This window comes from Papio anubis, chromosome 10 (genome assembly GCF_008728515.1).
Source record: "Papio anubis isolate 15944 chromosome 10, Panubis1.0, whole genome shotgun sequence".
Classification (NCBI taxonomy): domain Eukaryota; kingdom Metazoa; phylum Chordata; class Mammalia; order Primates; family Cercopithecidae; genus Papio; species Papio anubis.
This window is the reverse complement of record NC_044985.1, coordinates 65355140-65370243: the sequence shown is the minus strand read 5'-3', so window position 1 is coordinate 65370243 and position 15104 is coordinate 65355140. Positions and strand designations below refer to the sequence as shown.

The following is a 15104-nucleotide window of genomic DNA, read 5'->3' as shown; positions in this document are numbered from 1 at the left end:
TTTAAAAAACTGCCAGGCTGGGCGCAGTGGCTCATGCCTGTAATCCCAGCACTTTGGGAGGCTGAGGTGGGTGGATCACCCAAAGTCAGGAGTTTGAGACCAGCCTGACTAACATGGAGAAACCCCGTCTCTACTAAAAATACAAAAATTAGCCAGGTGTGGTGGCGCATGCTTGTAATCCCAGCTACTAGGGAGGCTGAGGCAGGAGAATCGCTTGAACCCAGGAGGCAGAGATTGTGGTGAGCCGAGATCGTGCCATTGCACTCCAGCCTGGGCAACAAGAGTGAGACTCCTTCTCAAAAAAAATAAAAATTAAAAATTAAATAAATAAATAATTGCCCACATCAAAGACAAATAAATGAAAACATCACAAAATAAATGACCTCTTCCTTTCACCACCTAAGTTTGAAAGGGTTAGTAAATGATGTCTAGAGAGAGAGAGAGCCTCCCTAGAGGCTGCACAATCCCCAGCCGTCACATACCCACCTGCCTCAGGACAAGTCATGAAGGAAGATGGAGGCTGCCACCTGCGTAGCACAAACTGAACAGAATGTCATGCCCCAGTCTCCATCAGAAATATACCTCTCTCAGCGTTTATTAATCTCGGAATGTCAATATTAAGTGTTTAATTTTTTTTTCTTTGTACCATGTGATTCTGCAACCTCCCCAGGTATAGGCGTCAGATTCAGCATCATTCTCAACCTCTTAAGATGCAAAAATTTCCAGGTTCCTTGCGACAAGCAGCAGGTATAGATTGGCAGGTAACAGAAAGAACATAAAGGTGCTGAGAGCACCTGAGGGGTCTCGGAAATGCGTCACTAGTGATTAGAAAACAAGGGCATGTAAAGGGTTAAGAGAGCACAGAAAACACCTGGGCCTAATTCATTATCTTGGCAAGATTGGTTGTAATCTGCTTTATCAAATTAAATAGTTTTCGAGAGAAAGAAGTTGTGTAAAAGTTTGTGCAGTGAACAATGGGAAAGGAAGAATTTGCCTCACATCACTCAACTGTGGGTGTCTGGCCTCACAGCTTCTCATCTGATGCTAGGATGGCAGGGGTGCCCAATTCCCTCTGGGAGGGATCTTAACATTCATATTCCTCTCCTTGATGCTTTTGTGGCTCTTTTCCTTCCAGAACTAGCTTGCCTGCCTGGGGAGTGGGTAAAGTCAATGAGTGTGAGTTATGTGAGAGTCTCAAAATATCAGATCATCTCACAAATGAGCAAAGATGTTACAGGAGGAAAATAGGCTGAGGTATTTATTGATAACTTGGGAAGTTGTTTTTAAACATCTAGTCCCATTACAAGTAAATTATCTGTTATTACATCATCGTCTGCAAAATGTGTCTAAAGCTTAGGCACATTTGTGTCACATATGCATGTATGTGTTTAACTATGTGTTTATTATTAGGCCTAACCTCATAATCAAATTGTTCTGTTGGAGCCCCTAAAGTGGCTTGTCACTGAGTGAAAGTAATTTCCCATGGCAGGTGCTCCCAGCAGGTGGCTGCTCACAGTACCTGCATCCGAAAGGTAGATTTAGTCAGAGATTTTATTTTAATAAGAAACCCGTATTGCAGCCGAGCCACCACTGGGTGATGTGCCAAAATTCATGTCTACAGCATGATTTATTATGTGAAAATACCACAGAACTAATCAGTGGAGTTACTAATTAATACAAATCTGCATTTTTTGCATAAGCAATTAGTGCAAGGAGAGAGCAGTGAAAGAGGAAGTTTGACTCCTTTAATCTCAGTGCCTACTCAAGCGGAAAGACCCACCAAGGCCAAACTCCGAGATCTACGTTTGGAATTTTCCCCCTTTGATTAGTTAAAGACATAAAAGGTCAAATTATCAATATTTAATTTGAGAGAAATGCATTTGTTATAAAGGAAAAAAACATCTTATTTAAAGAAGGTGAGACTCCAGGAATGAATTCTTTAATCAAAAATGATTATATTTCTCATTACGGTGAAGTGTGAATAATACTTGATGAGGATTTTGTTTACTACTAATGATGTTTTGAAAATTATATCAATAAGTGTGTGTGGTGGGGAGGGGGATATGGTATTTATTTCTCAGATGTTCAAATTGCCAAAGGAGCTTTCTCTTCTCAGTTATGTCTTTGCTAGATGTTTCCAGTATATGTTGGATAAGTTATGAGTACTCAATATGTAATATTTTAGATCTGGCATGATTTAGCTAATTGTGTGGCTCACTGAATCTGAGTGAATAATACCATTTGACTTCTGTTGGCTTATTTTTTCATTAATTTATCAGAGATTGTTTACAGTATGAAATAACTGAAGTGTTGATAAAGTGATGGTGAAAAAGATTTTAGATTTTCAATAAAATTTATACTCCATAAAACACAAGCAAAATCAAAAACATTTTGAGAGATATTTTATTATTTCTGTGGAGAGTAAACAAGAAATTCATTTTGGTTTTGAAGCTGTGTGGCAAATAAGTACAAATATTTGAATAATGACTATCTTTTTGAAAGCTATTCAATTTATGATTTCTGTCTTTGTTTCAGACTAGCCAGCTCAAATTATAGTTTAAGCTCTTTCCTTACCCCTAAATCTAGCTATCTAGTTTTCCAGGAAACTTACTGTGAATATTTGGCTAATTAGATGCAGACTTACAGGACTCTTTGACTAAAAGCTCAGTCATGGTGCCCAGTGTTTTTTGTTTGTTTTTGTTTTTGTTTTTGAAACAAAGCAAACAGGGAAGAGCGGAAAGGAGGAAGGGAAAGAAAGGAGGAAGAAGGGGAGGGAGGAAAGGAGGGAAAGGAGGAGGAAGGGGAAGGAGGAAAGGAAAGGAGGAAAGGAGGAAGGGTCGGAGGAAAGGAGGAAGGAAGGGAGGAAGAGAGAGATTTTGCTGAATCTGGTAGGCCGAAGGTCAGGGCCTTTGGAGTGGGAATTGTCCACGGTGCTGATAGGTTGCGGAAGTCGTTCCTTCTACAAGTCGCCTGGGGCCCTAAACCTGGTTTGCCCGCGTTCCTCCCGTGCCTTTAGGAACTTGTACCGGTCTCCTCTCCCAACCCACTGCAGCAGCCATTGTTATTGGGACGCTCCGGCGCCGTCGGTGTGTCTCGGCTCTCCACTCCCGAAGCTACACACAGCTACCGAGGATTTTTGTTTGCTTGCTTCTTTCTATTAAGGCAAAGGTTGGCAAATAGCGTGTGCTTGTCAGTTTCCTAGCCCTGCGATCCCCTTTGGACAGCAAGCTGTTCTTCGATCCCCGGGAAACAGGTGTGCGCCCTCTGCTCATGCTCCTCTCCCGAGAGCAGGTGCGACCGTGGACATACACTCACGGACACTCGCACACCCATCCACTTATGCCCACACTCACATACACATTCACATTCATTGACACACACCTGCACACACTCATATGTTCACATACACACTAACAATCATTTATATGCACACACGATTTGCACACACATTCACATAATCTTGCACACACACGGATTCACACACGTATATTCAAGTGGAATCACACACTTTTGCACACACAGGGCATCGGACGCACGAGGCCTTCAGCAATTGTGCCCGTGACCCACGCCTGCCAAGATGCTCCTACTGAGTTGATTTTACGTTGTTGGTTCTGCGTGTTAGATCGTTTAAGGAAAGCCTCTCGATCCTGACAGGGAATCAGAGACAAGTCCTCCCAAGGTCTGTGGGAGCCGAGAAAGGAGCCACCAAGGCCCCGTCGGGACCGGGAGGGCATAAATAATAAATAAAAAGGCCCAGGCAGGCCGAGCTGGGGAAGCCCGGCACTAAATCACTCCCCAAATCACAGTCGCGTCGTGCTCCATCCAATAGCTCTAAGCAATTTGTGGGGTTGGGGGTTGAAATCAATTTTTTCCGTTCTCGCAGGTGCAATATGAATCAATTATCTTAATTAAGATTATGCCGCAAGCCCTGGAGATTTGGGGAGGATGGGTTTTGCGCTCGGGGCGACGGCGAGGCATTTTAATAGCGTCTCTCGTTGCTCTTGACTCTCCCGGGTCGCCTGCCTGTCGAGCCTGGGCAGCTCCAGCCTCAGGCCAGGACCTGGGAGCCCAACTGCCTCCCCCGGGGCGCAGGCGCCGCGTCGGCGGTCTGTTCAGAACCCGCATCAACCCCCCTCCATCCCCCGAAGCTCTCAAGAGCCTCCAAGCTACCCGGCCTATGTAGGACCTGCAGCTCTCAGTCCTCCGTTCCTGCGGCCCCTGCGCCCCACGGTCTCGCGGGCCTCTCGGCCACCTGGCCCCCTCACCCCTCTCTCCCGCCCCTGGAACGCGCCCAGGCCGCGACATCCCCCTCCTAGTTAGGGCGGGAAGAGGACGCGGGAACCTCTCGAGGTCGGCCGGGCTGCCCTGGCCACACTTGATCCTTTCATTGAACGCAAACCTCCCTTTGCAAGAGCTAGCATCTGTTTCCCTGAGAAACAGGTCACCGCCAGGGACGCCGGCCCGGCCCCTGCTCTTTATCTTGGCCCTGTGAATGCTTCGCCCCCCACCTCCCGCCCCCCCCACCCCGCTTTCGCCTCCAGCCACAGGCTTCCCACCCCCTACGTTCGGGCCACACGCCTCCATCCCTTCCCCACCCCCATCCCTCCACACGCCTCCCCCTTCCCCTCCGCCCGGCCCACTCCCCTCTCCCCACCCCCGGCCACACGCCTCCTCCCGCCCCCCTTCCCGCGGGCGCTCCGGCTGCCGCTGTAACGGCCGGGACGCCCGGCCCTCGCCGCGCGCTCAGAGCGGGGACCCGGGAGGCGGCAGATTTGGGGCATTGCTCGAGGGCAGTGAGTCATGAAAGCGGCTTTTGTTGTCCGCGCGTGCGGTTCGCGTGCCGCTGGGTAGCCTGCAGCGCCCAGTAGGGACGGGAGCTGGGGAAGTACGGCTAACTGGCAGCGAGGGGAGAGAGAAAAAACTTAGGGAATCAGGAGGGGGAAAAGTGTGCAACCGTCCAAACAAGTCCAAAGAGAAGAAAATAAGGAGGCGGGGCGGGGCAGCGGAGACGGTCCTCAGCACTAAGCCCCGCCGCGCCTTCAGCTCTGTCCTCTCCCGGCGTCCGGCTGACTCTTCTCTCGCCCCAATTTCTCGCGCCTTCAACCCCAAACAAAACGCACCTCAATCCAGGCCGTGGTCCGGGCTCCTCCCTTTAGGGTCTTACTACCCTGCATCTCCCGGGAGCCTCGCGGGCACTGGCTGAGAGTCGCGATGCCGGCGCTCTGGGTCGAAATTATCCGCGCGGAGGAGGGTCACATCGGAGCGCTGCAGGCTGGAAAGCCCAGTGACAGCCACCGTGAGACCCAACCTCAGCCCGGTCTCTGAAACATCTTGGAGTGGCCTTTCCTTTGTAAAAATCCCCAGTCCTGAGCGAACAACGCGCAGTGGGATTAGAAATGAATTTATCAAGGGGAGAGGAGGAAACAGACTAGTAATTCCCGCACTTTAAGCATTTGAGTCTACTTCTGGCAAAATATTCGGGCGTCCCTCTTGCCCAAGAACATCTGACTCCACCATAATTCTCCTGTATTGCACAGGATGTCGCGAACTGGAGAAGTTTCTGCTTTCTGGGGGTGAGGACAAGAATTTAGCAGAGGGACCACTAGGCTACCACTGACCTCGAGGTTAGATGGAGTCCTTTCTCCTACTCCATCCCCAGATCTCCTCCGGAGCTCCCCAAAGTTGGAAAAATGAGAGCCTAGGCACGAGTTCCATATGCCTGCAGCACGGTGTGCTGCCAGTCGAGGCAGCTGCCGGGCGAGGGGCAGCACTTAACCTGGCCCTGCCGCAAATGTCCTCAGACCTCAGGCTGTGTACTACCTTCTAAGGGCTAGTACTCTGACGCCCTCGAGTTTTAGCCCAACACTGAAGATACATAGAGTACAGGGGTAAATCCTGGGACCAGGCCCCTGGATGACTTATTTTATCCTCCCCTATGTGCTTTGTCAGCCGAGTGAATGTAGAAAAGCAAGCAAAACTCCGGAACCCCACAACGATTCACGCCACGCTTCGGTGGCACAACTCCTTTCTTCCTCTTTTAGATTTGTACTGTACAGGGAAGGCTGCACCTGCCACCTTCAGACACCGGCGATCTGGCTAGGACCCTCTTCCTCTATCCCCACTCTCTCCTCCTGTCCCCACCCTCTTCCAGATGCGCCCCAGTCCAGCCGCTCAACCCTGACACTGTTTGCAAACTCGAGGGATATTTAGTGTAATTGCCTTTAAATAAGCAATTCACGTAAGAGGTATTTATTGCAGAGGGCTTCAGGTCTGGGAGGGGGTAAGGAGTTAGTTAATGAAGGATTAGGGGCAAAGCTGGGAAAGAACGAGTAGATAGGCCAGTTTCTTTCTTTTTTAAAAAATCTATTCTGGAAAACGCTTATTCGAAAAGAGTAAAGAATTGCTATTTAGGCAACTGTGGCTCCTTCGGAACTGATCGGGAATTTCTGTGGTCTTTGCTTGACCTACAAGGTGGGAGTTTCAAATCAGAGGCTTTGAAGTCTGGAGGAGTTCGCAGCCATTAATCCTTCCCAGGGTTGTGCTAAAGGCATTTCTAGAAAGAAATCAATCGGAAAGACCCGTTCAACACAGGCCCATTGCATCTTCTCTTTGAAAAGGCTTGTCTGAATCAAGTATCTTATACAGACCCGAGATTGAGGGGAGCAAGAGCGCAGGTCCGGCTGTGGCGAGGTGTCCACCACCGTACTCATGGTCAATGCCTGGACTAGAGAGCCGAGGCCATGCAGGGCGGGCTGGCCAGGTAACTGGAAGCGTCCCTGGACTGGCTGAGAGGAAGTGCCTTTTGCAGCAACCCAGTGGCCATGGCTGAAAGGCAGAATCCAACCGTCAAAGAAGCCCCCAGCTCCCACATAAGAAAGCGCAAAGGCTAATGGAGCCAAGGCCTCCTCGAGAGAACTAGCTCGCTTTGAGGACAAGATCCTGGGGATGGAGGTAGGGACTGACGTAGTGAGAGGGTCTGGAGGGACAGTGGTAGCTGAGAGTCAGGACACGAAGGATTGAACGTATGGTAGGGATAGAATGGCAAGTACAAATTTTCTGTACTTAAGGAACTGGGAGAGGACGATCCGGTTAGGGAGGTTGAGGAACTAATCTCAACGCTGCGTTTACAGAAGAAGCCGCTTTTACATGGCGTATATGTTTGCTTAGAGGGGACGAAGGAGATTAGGAGAAGCCATCCTTTGGCGCCAATGATCAAAGCGTCTGCCAAGGAGAAGAAGCCAAGGGATGGGCCTTTCAGACAGGGCAGGGAGTCATGCTGCTCTGGATGCCAGTGCCAGGACAAGAAATCGAAAGGAGCGAAGACTCTTCACTGCGTGCCTCAGTCTCCCCGCTTCTGCCTCTTTCACCTCTGCCCTACTTCCGGCGTGAAAGCAGGCCACTCTCTCTGATGTAGACCTACTCAACATTAGCTTTTCCCTTCCTTCCCTCAAATCCCCTCCCCCCTCTATCCCCTGTCCCTTCTGCCGCCTGAAAGGGTTAATCTCTCCTGCGGGTAAAAACAGGTCCGCGGAGTCTCTAACTGGCGACAGATGGGCCACTTTCTTCTGGCCACAAAGGGGCCGGAATGGAGCGCTCCGCGGCATACAAATGGGCAGGTCACGTGGTTCCAGGCTCTTGGCTGGACCGGGAAGACCATATGGCGCATGCCGGGGAGGAAGGAGAAGGGGCGGGAGTAGGGGTGGAGGGTGAGGGGAGCGGTTGTCAGAGGAGGGCGGGAGACAAGCAAGGCGTGGGGAGAAGTGGGGAGGAGGGGAGAACCGGGAGCGCACAGCCTGGACGCGTGCGCAGGCGGCAGGCGCAGAGACCTGCTAGCTCCTCAGCTAGCAGCCCCGCCCGCGCTTAGCATCACTAACTGGGCTATATAACCTGAGCGCCCGCGCGGCCAGGACACGAGGAATTCGCCCACGCAGGAGGCACGGCGTCCGGAGGCCCCAGGGTTATGAGACGTTCACTGCTCAGGACCTACTAACAACAAAGGTAATTACAATTCTTTCATTTTTTTGCCCTAGAATAGAAGCAATAACTGAAGACTGATGCACCTACATATTCTGTATGTGTGCGTTTGCGAGCGTGTGTATGTGTGTTGAGACCAGCATCCCTCTCCATAATTGCCCATAAGTACTCACACATAATGAGTCGTGTCACTCAAGTACCCCCTGCAGGCTTTCTAATTTAAATTTTAAGAATTTGGGTTTCTTTTGTGGATAGCATAGGAGCTTGGATTTTTTAAAAGAATACACAGTAATTATGATTATCTGCTAGTGCTGATTTTAAAGTCCTAAAAGCAATAATGACTTCATTTTCTCACTTCTTACAATAAGAAAAAAAAAAGCTGTGTTATCAATATATATTTTGTGTGCATGTATTTTACGCATATTAGGAGTGTCAAGCTGTGTTTTCAGTGAATGAAAGCGACATGGATACCTTGAGCATTCACACCATGGAAAATAAATCAGGTTCAGAGATAGTTTAGTTGAGAGGGGGGAAAGTGAAGAAAGGGAGAGGGACTCACTCCTGCTACCTGTTACCGCTCCAGAGGCGGCCAAGTCCCCAGCAGCCACTACTGGAGCCAGAAATGCAGTTGTTTTACTAACGGCTTTTTATTTTCCTTATTAGAAGCAGCAACTTCGCGGTTGCCAATCGCTGACCATTATAATTACTCAATTTTTTAAAGGGAGGTTTGAGGCGAACTTTGAAAAGCCTCAATAAAGAGCGGGCGGCCCTTTCAATGGGCTGTTTATTAGAGAGGAGCCTTCCGCACCTGATCCCCGGCGCGTGGGAGAGCGCTCTGCGCCGCGCCTCCAGCCCTCGCCCTGCAGCTAGCGCTTTTGTACAAGGTGGAAATTCAGCGGCGGGCCAGAGATGGAAGGCAAGAAAAGAAAGGCGAGGGAGGGGTGGAAGACCCTGTCCACTTTTGTTGCCAAATGTTACATTGATGGTGGAACAATTTGGCGGAAACTATTTTTCCTCCTTTCTGCATTTGCTCTTCAGTATCCCGTCTGTGTAATCTTCTTAAAAATCGCTGCCAGTATTAGTAAATTACGCAATGGCTCTTCAACTTAAATCGCTAAGTACCTAGAAGCCAGGACAAAAATGGAAGCAGAATGTGTGATTTTTCAGCTCATTTGTGTGTGTGTGTGTGTGTGTGTGTGTGTAGTTGTGAGTGACTTTGAACACATTTGGATAAACATGAAGTCACTGAAATGTACAGTCATTTCCACACACATTATCTTGTCGGGCAACCACCATAAACACATTTAAGTTAATCACTAGGATACAAACACATATGCGTGAGTGGTGTACACATATACATATTCACTGCCTTCCCCCAGTCCTGTCCTCACTCCTACGTACCAGCGGGGCACACGCACGCGCCATTATAAAACACTGCATTTAACTTTTTCTCGGAGGCATTCATTTTGTAATGGGCAGGTACTTTTCTCAAGCATTTGTACAGATTGAGGGAGTGGAAGCTGAAGGCGTATCTGGCTTTTGAATATAGCGTTTTTCTCCTTTTCTTTCTGTTTGCCTCTACCCTGTTGAATGTAGGAAATCTAAACATGACCAAATCGTACAGCGAGAGTGGGCTGATGGGCGAACCTCAGCCCCAAGGTCCTCCAAGCTGGACAGACGAGTGTCTCAGTTCTCAGGACGAGGAGCACGAGGCAGACAAGAAGGAGGACGACCTCGAAGCCATGAACGCAGAGGAGGACTCACTGAGGAATGGGGGAGAGGAGGAGGACGAAGACGAGGACCTGGAAGAGGAGGAAGAAGAGGAAGAGGAGGATGACGATCAAAAGCCCAAGAGACGCGGCCCCAAAAAGAAGAAGATGACCAAGGCTCGCCTGGAGCGTTTTAAATTGAGACGCATGAAGGCTAACGCCCGGGAGCGCAACCGCATGCACGGACTGAACGCGGCCCTAGACAACCTGCGCAAGGTGGTGCCCTGCTATTCTAAGACGCAGAAGCTGTCCAAAATCGAGACTCTGCGCTTGGCCAAGAACTACATCTGGGCTCTGTCGGAGATCCTGCGCTCAGGCAAAAGCCCAGACCTGGTCTCCTTCGTTCAGACCCTTTGCAAGGGCTTATCCCAACCCACCACCAACCTGGTTGCGGGCTGCCTGCAACTCAATCCTCGGACTTTTCTGCCTGAACAGAACCAGGACATGCCCCCGCACCTGCCGACGGCCAGCGCTTCCTTCCCTGTACACCCCTACTCCTACCAGTCGCCTGGGCTGCCCAGTCCGCCTTACGGCACCATGGACAGCTCCCATGTCTTCCACGTCAAGCCGCCGCCGCACGCCTACAGCGCAGCGCTGGAGCCCTTCTTTGAAAGCCCTCTGACTGATTGCACCAGCCCTTCCTTTGATGGACCCCTCAGCCCGCCGCTCAGCATCAATGGCAACTTCTCTTTCAAACACGAACCGTCCGCCGAGTTTGAGAAAAATTATGCCTTTACCATGCACTATCCTGCAGCGACCCTGGCAGGGGCCCAAAGCCACGGATCAATCTTCTCAGGCACCGCTGCCCCTCGCTGCGAGATCCCCATAGACAATATTATGTCCTTCGATAGCCATTCACATCATGAGCGAGTCATGAGTGCCCAGCTCAATGCCATCTTTCATGATTAGAGGCACGCCAGTTTCACCATTTCCGGGAAACGAACCCACTGTGCTTACAGTGACTGTCGTGTTTACAAAAGGCAGCCCTTTGGGTACTACTGCTGCAAAGTGCAAATACTCCAAGCTTCAAGTGATATATGTATTTATTGTCATTACTGCCTTTGGAAGAAACAGGGGATCAAAGTTCCTGTTCACCTTATGTATTATTTTCTATAGCTCTTCTATTTTAAAAAAAAATACAGTAAAGTTAAAGAAATGCACCACGAATTTGGTGTAGCTGTATTCAGATCGTATTAATTATCTGATCGGGATAACAAAATCACAAGCAATAATTAGGAACTATGCAATTTTTAAACTAGTAATGGGCCAATTAAAATATATATAAATATATATTTTTCAACCAGCATTTTACTACTTGTTACCTTTCCCATGCTGAATTATTTTGTTGTGATTTTGTACAGAATTTTTAATGACTTTTTATAATGTGAATTTCCTATTTTAAAACCATGCAGCTTCATCAATTTTTATACATATCAGAAAAGTAGAATTATATCTAATTTATACAAAATAATTTAACTAATTTAAACCAGCAGAAAAGTGCTTAGAAAGTTATTGTGTTGCCTTAGCACTTCTTTCCTCTCTAATTGTAAAAAAAAAAAAAAAAAAATTGCACAATTTGAGCAATTCATTTCACTTTAAAGTCTTTCCCTCTCCCTAAAATATAAACCAGAATCATAATTTTCAAGAGAATAAAAAATTAAAAGATGCATTCCCTATCAAAACATATCAATTCAACACATTAGTTGCACAAGCTTGTATATACATATTATAAATAAATGCCAACATACCCTTCTTTAAATCAAAAGCTGCTTGACTATCACATACAATTTGCACTGTTACTTTTTAGTCTTTTACTCCTTTGCATTCCATGATTTTACAGAGAATCTGAAGCTATTGATGTTTCCAGAAAACATAAATGCATGATTTTATACATAGTCACAAAAATGGTGGTTTGTCATATATTCATGTAATAAATCTGAGCCTAAATCTAATCAGGTTGTTAATGTTGGGATTTATATCTATTGTAGTCAATTAGTACAGTAGCTTAAATAAATTCAAACCATTTAATTCATAATTAGAACAATAGCTATTGCATGTAAAATGCAGTCCAGAATAAGTGCTGTTTGAGATGTGATGCTGGTACCACTGGAATCGAGCTGTACTGTAATTTTGTTTGTAATCCTGTATATTATGGTGTAATGCACAATTTAGAAAACATTCATCCAGTTGCAATAAAATAGTATTGAAAGTGAGAGCAATTGTTGCATTTCTTCTTAAAGGGATTTTGTTTTCATTTCTGGGGAAAATAGTCGCTTTTTTGCTGAGTTAAAAAATACTAAACACTACATGTAGAATAAAAGAAAAGAAAAAAGGTTTACCTTGGCATATGTTCTTGTCTGTTTATCTTGCACAGGGAATCACCAGCTCTTTGTAGATAATGAAAAGACCTAATTGATATTTCATTATTTGTAATATGGGACTGGACAGAGGTACAAACAGTGTGTTTTTTCTCTGTTTTAGGTAGCTTAGCCTTTAGGCTTTTTATTTCCATTTTAAAAAATGATTGTTACATGTTTTCTTCTATTTCTTTCTTTAAAAAGGTGGATTTTATTAATTATTAACAAACAAGACATAAACAAGTATCCCAGCATAGTTTGTCTATACATTTAAGACATATAAAACATTACTATTTTCTTGGTGTTCTGTTATCTGCACATTTTTCTGAACTAAACAGTTTTATCTCGCAAATAACACTGTCCCAGAGAAATTTATATACTTTTGGAAAGTACCAAAGGGAAATGAGTTAAAGAAGCCAAGAGAAGTAACATTTTATAATTGTTCTATAAACATCTTGTGATGATTTCCATCATTTTTCCATGAAAAAGCATAATGGATTATTTGTACTGAAGAACACACTATTTGTACTGTATTTTAGGAAGGTGTAATTATTTCCTCCCCCCTCCCCCCACCCTTTGGGGCACTATTCTGTTGTTTCATGAACACAACTCACTGGAAAAACTTATGGAAGATTCTGTCTATTGTTATGTCCACTTCAAAAAAAAAAAAAGAGTTTGGCATTTCTTTTCCTCTGGATGTACTGACTGACAGTCATGATTCCTAGGGAATATCATTTTGGCACTTGTGCCCTGGCTCTACCGTGGTGCTCTGATTACTGTCATTAGTAACTCCATTGTTTCTACTCTGATTCGGGTGCCACATTGGATGACTACCCCCCTTCCCAAGCTTGTTCCTTTAATCTCCTTCTCATTGGTGATTTAGGGGTTCCAGAAAGCTGACCTCATTTAGCAAGCTGCTCCAGAAAAATGTGAGTAATGTAATGGACAGGAACAATTAGCCATACTAATAACATTGCCAATGAGGCTGTGTCAAGCTGTGACAGTAGCAGTAAGGAATACTTCGACGTTAAAAAAATGTTTGAGAGCAATTTAAAATATATTATTTTAACATGTTTTCTATCAGCCTTCATCACATGACAGAAATACTTTTAAGTTAGTCCCAACTTTATCTAAAATGCAGCAATCTCATTCCAACTGAATCAGAGTTGTTATTTTGGAATCAAGCTGTTGCTTCTATATCCTGGATTGTTCTCACTGTTCTTACTTTAAGAGACATAATACTGATATGATAGTTGAATACTACCAGTCTTCCAGCATAGGAGGTAATGAAGTGAACATTCAGATCTGATCTAATCTATTAAGTAGCTCAATTTCACCTGCAGTTAAAATTAGACATCTTCATGCAAACTAAAATCTGTTGCTGTAGTGAAGAGAAGAAATAAAAGAATGACATTTTAGGAATTCCAGCTTTCAAAATAGCAAACAGGAAAATCTAGACTGTGATCTTTTGTAAGGTAGAAACGAACACTGAAAGTTAGGTTTTTGTTTTGTTTTGTTTTGTTTTTCCATTTTGCCAATAGAACTTCATTCTAAAACATAGGGATTCTTTCAGTCAGTCAAGGAGTAACTCACATGCCACCATCTTTTATTCAAAGGCAGGCACAGATGTTCCTTCTGCAGGGGAGGATTTAATTTATGAAAATGATATTGTTTATGCATGAATGAACTGCATGCACTCTGCATAACACATAGCACTTCCATCTGATCAGAGAAATGCCACAAAACCAGTGCCAATGTCAGAAACATATTCTACAAATTTACTCACTTAAATGTTTAATGAATATTTGGAAGGCACTTTCAAACCATAAGAAACATTTTAAATTATCTTCTTTTATGAATTCCTACCCATATTTAAAAAAGACTCTTACAGCTTTTGTAACTGGCTAATGATTATACCCAGTTTGTAAGAAAAGAACATATTTTACTAAATGAAAACCAACCAAAAAAAAAAAAAAAAGAAAAATGCTGGCAAGTTTGGCTTCACTGGAAAACATATTTCTTTTAGTTTTGCTGTTTAATGCTTGTCATGAATAATATTTGGGATTCTATGTGTTTCTTCATCTTGAGCCATGACTATTCCTATCAAATAAGATGCTTAGGTATACTTGTTTAATGTGAAAATCCTATGAATAGTTATTTCTAGAAAAAGCTGGTATGTAAAATCAAGGGGAAATTTCATAGTCTAAGATGAAATTGAGCTAAATAGTGTAACTGGTGCATAATTACTGTTGAATAGGAACACTTCACATAACATATTTTATTTTACATAACCAATTGCAGCTATATAGTATGATCTATATACTTTTAATACTTAATTATAAATAAATTAAAATGAAAGATTATAATGCCTTAAGAATGTTCTACTAATCTTAGGTTTATAATATGTTATAGTAAAATAACATCTGAAATACATTTTGTGTTCTAATTTATTAATCTTAAAATCCCTGTTTTTACATTTGAAAGTCCTTACATTCTTACAAAATTAATGCATTTTCTGAAAGAAGCTAGCAATTACTAAAATGATATAAGGATCATTAGCTAACAGTTTGAATCAAGCTGTTTTAGTTCTATAATTATACAAGAAATTTAAAGTGAAAATATCTATTAAGCAATTAATAAAACTAGGTTTCAAAATATTGGCTGATTTTCTCCTAATGGAAAATGTAAAACAGCAAAACTGTTTCTTAAACTACACAAAAACCTCCTCACTTCTCTTTTTCTCTCCCTCTAACACCACTTATTTCTTGAAAATCACCTAAATAAAATCTTTAATTCCAGGGTCTGATGAAGAATAAAAGAGCCAAAGCAACATCTTGTAGAACACCAGGACTGAGAACTCTTGTTGTTACCATTGCAAAGAGGCATTCTGGCGTCAGATGCACAGTGATTTGTATGGTGGCATAATCATTGGCTGCTGGCCAGGCATTATGTTTCAGAGGACACTATTGTCAAGAACCATTCAACCAGAAATCTGCACTGTATG

General features: G+C 44.6%; 1 protein-coding gene across 1 annotated transcript; it reads left to right on the top strand.

Annotated features, from left to right (window-relative positions):
* The first annotated feature begins 7556 nt into the window (after positions 1–7556).
* Positions 7557–11958, top strand: NEUROD1 (neuronal differentiation 1). The gene is made up of 2 exons (XM_003907683.2): positions 7557–7998; positions 9571–11958. Exon 2 carries the CDS (start codon positions 9582–9584, stop codon positions 10650–10652), a length of 1071 nt encoding a protein of 356 aa, XP_003907732.1. The 5' UTR covers positions 7557–7998; positions 9571–9581; the 3' UTR covers positions 10653–11958.
* Positions 11959–15104: the final 3146 nt, after the last annotated feature.